General features: G+C 39.2%; 1 protein-coding gene across 1 annotated transcript in view; it reads left to right on the top strand.

The window, feature by feature from the left end:
- C1qtnf7 (C1q and TNF related 7) overlaps window positions 1–3,323 on the top strand; it is a 102,153-nt gene extending 98,830 nt beyond the window's left edge. Inside the window, exon 3 of the mRNA XM_055624214.1 lies at window positions 2,611–3,323. Within this exon, the coding sequence (XP_055480189.1) occupies window positions 2,611–3,242 (632 nt within the window). The 3' untranslated portion in view covers window positions 3,243–3,323. The remainder of the gene's footprint in view (window positions 1–2,610) is intronic.
- The last annotated feature ends 243 nt before the right edge of the window (window positions 3,324–3,566 follow it).

A 3,566-nucleotide genomic window follows, 5' to 3' on the forward strand; every position in this document is an offset into this window, starting at 1 on the left:
AGGAAGGAAGGAAGGAAGGAAGGAAGGAAGGAAGGAAGGAAGGAAGGTTGGCTAGGTGAATAATGTATGAATGAATGGAAGAATAAGATGATTTTAAAGAGGAAATATAGATAGACCCTTTTGAGAGACAACTAAAAAGAAACTGTATGGCTAAGCTTCAGTAGTACATAGTTTAAAGCTTAATGCATGACAATTTATCCTTTTCTTTTTTCCTTCTGAGTGTGTAATCTCCCAGTACATAGGAAAGTTCTCCATGTAAGAAGGAAGAATTCCTACATGTTATTATTACATTTATTCCATGACTAAGTGTATCAAGAATTTCGGAGAATTAAATGTGTGAGCACCAAGGTTGTAAAGAGTTCATCATACTTATAATTTGCATTTCAGTACTTATGGGCTGTTCTCAATAAATTTTCAAGAGGATGAGGCCTCCAGCAACCTACTCCAAACCTTTATTTCAATGACTGGGAAGCCTAAGCCAGAAAGATCTTACCCTTTCATCAGCTCAATACCCAGTCCACAGCTGAAGTGGATTTTATCTCAGACATGCTGAGTCGCTGGTACTGTGTTACCTGCTAAGCTTGGAGTGGAGTTATAGCCAATGTCTCTGTATTACAAGGAGCCCTTGAAGCCAGAGAAAGAGTGACTAATCCAAAATCTTATTACCGGCATGATTCAAGTTCATAACAAAATTCTATGGTTAAAGTTGTTACTGAGACAAGAATGGTATTGTTATTCTTATTATATTGAAGATCAATGACAAAGGCAGAAAAGGTTAAGCTACTATTGTAGTCAAAATACAAGTTTCAGAAATTGTAGTCTTTGATTCGTGAAAAACAAAAGAAAGTTTATATTCCATTTCTACCCCCCGAAGAATCAAGCATTGAAAATTCAGACTTTTATGACCTTGTTTCAAGAAACATCTATCACCTGTGTTCTGCTTGGATCAGTAGAGTTTCAACTTAACAGGAACATCTGCTTTAAGGGGACACAACTGTTGTTAAGAATGCTGACCTTGTCTCACAAGCAAAAGTGTCATGCATTGCCAATAACCTCCATGGATCGCCAATTGTTAAACAGCCACTTTCACGAGGATTAAAGCATTGTGCTTGACATTTTTAGAGTAAAGCTTTAATTCTCCTAAAATTTACATCACCAAGATATTTCCTTGTTAATTTTGCCAATTAACTGGGAAAAAAAGAATCAAGTTATCACACGCATGCACTGAAGTATGTACAGCACACTCAGTAATTGATATCAAAGCGCCAGCGAGATAAAAGGCTTAGCTGAAGAAAAGTCCCTGGGAAGAAAACCGTGGCTACGAGTGAAACCATGCATTAACAATACATTTTCCCCAATGTCAAAAAGTATACAACAGATGATAACAATTTGGAGAGATTAGGTGGAAATACTATTAATCGAAGTATTATGTACGACATGGACACAGTCACAAAATTTAAACCGTTTTTATAGTAATTCTTGTTGTTTTTAAATAGAAAAAGTCAATTTTGCTAATGGCTTTCAATCAAGATCATTATTTTTTTATGTCTAGCCTCTAGTTAACCTGCAGATGTGAAGATCTGAACATACAGAAAATAATTCTATGCAGTAGTTTTGAAATTCTTTCACATCCATTGTTTTTGTTTTTGTTTTTGTTTTTCTATATGTAAGGATACCCAGAGAAATTAGGAGAAAATTCTAAAATGATACATTCAGTGGCAGAGCCAACAGTAAGGTAAAGTGCATTTAGATGAAGGGGAAAAAGACATCATGAGGCTGAGCAGGCTTGGATCCTTCTAATCCTGAAACACAGTCAAGGGTCTTTGCCGCCTCAGGACAAAGCAAGCCTGTAGCATGGTAAAAGCAATCGCTATTTTTCAGTTATGATACTATAAGATTCCCGACCTTCCAAGTATACTTACAGTCTACAGGATCAGCCCAACATATTGCCCTAAAGGATGGGTGCCCAGGCTTCCGAGTCGGGCAGGCATGGGATGAGATGGCAGCTCCATCACTCACTAGCTCTGTTCTCTTCATGGTTTCCTCATCTGCAATGGCATTTACTAATTCTTAGTTTGTAAAGTTGTGAGATTTAAATAAGATAATGCATGCAAATAAAATAGTTAGCATCAGTCCTGGTATATGGTAAATAGTTGATAAATAGCAAATTTAATGTTCATTAAATATTTTATTATTAACACTAGCAGGTATAGAATGGGACAAAGATTAAGCTGTCTCCAAAGCATTGTCTGGTTCTGTCTCCCCCAGGACTCACTCTGGAAAAAACACCAGCATGCTCTCTGAAGTCTTTCTGTAGTGACAAGTACCCGCTTATGACTAATATGTACCAGTTGATCTCTCATCAAAATAAGAGATAATTAGCTTAATTAGTCAGGGTCTAAACAGAAGTCTCAAATACTGGAGAAATTTATGTGAAAATTGTCAGTTTTCATTTTTAGCATATCGATGATTTCCAAAGGCTTTTTGATTAGGTGGAATGCTGTTGATAGTTGACTAAAAAGACATGGTTAGAATGCACTAGAATGTGTAGGTAGGTTGTTTGTGACTCTCTAGAAGGACTACTAATGTGGCTATTGCTTATTTTTGAAGGTATAAAAGGTAAGACTGGACCCCTGGGCCTTGCTGGTGAGAAAGGAGACCAAGGTGAGACTGGGAAGAAAGGACCCATAGGACCAGAGGGTGAGAAAGGAGAAGTCGGGCCTGCTGGACCTCCTGGGCCAAAGGGAGACCGAGGAGATCAAGGGGACCCAGGGCTGCCTGGCGTGTGCAGGTGTGGAAGCATTGTGCTGAAGTCTGCCTTTTCAGTTGGCATCACAACCAGCTACCCAGAAGAAAGACTTCCCATCCTATTTAACAAGGTCCTCTTCAACGAGGGGGGGCACTACAACCCTGCCACAGGGAAGTTCATCTGTGCTTTCCCAGGGATCTATTACTTTTCTTATGATATCACATTGGCCAATAAGCACCTAGCAATTGGGCTGGTGCACAACGGGCAGTACCGAATAAGGACTTTTGATGCCAACACAGGGAACCATGATGTGGCCTCAGGGTCCACAGTCATCTACCTGCAGCCAGAAGATGAAGTCTGGCTGGAGATCTTCTTCAATGACCAAAATGGCCTCTTCTCAGACCCAGGCTGGGCAGACAGCTTATTCTCTGGGTTTCTCCTCTATGTTGACACAGATTACCTAGATTCTATATCAGAAGACGATGAGTTGTAATATGGACTGCAAGCCTGAGTGTCCCAGCAGGAACATCACAGTGGCTTACACACTCACTCAGTCTGGAGTACTAGAAGGTGATAAGGCAATTCGAAAACTTTTTTTTTTTTTTTTTTTACAGAAAGCTCTGGCAGAATTTACCAAAATAAGACAAACCACCAGCCAGGTGAAATTACATCAAAATGAACAGTATACAATAACCCCAGACATGAACCTCCTTGAGAGTAATGATGATGAATATTTAAGCAAATTAAAAATGATGTTAACATATTTGAGTGCCCTTGGTGATGCAACCAGCTGGCAGTGACATTGCCTCATTAAATA

This window comes from Psammomys obesus, unplaced genomic scaffold, assembly GCF_907164565.1.
Source record: "Psammomys obesus unplaced genomic scaffold, mPsaObe1.curated_primary_1811, whole genome shotgun sequence".
NCBI classification, from domain to species: Eukaryota; Metazoa; Chordata; class Mammalia; order Rodentia; family Muridae; genus Psammomys; species Psammomys obesus.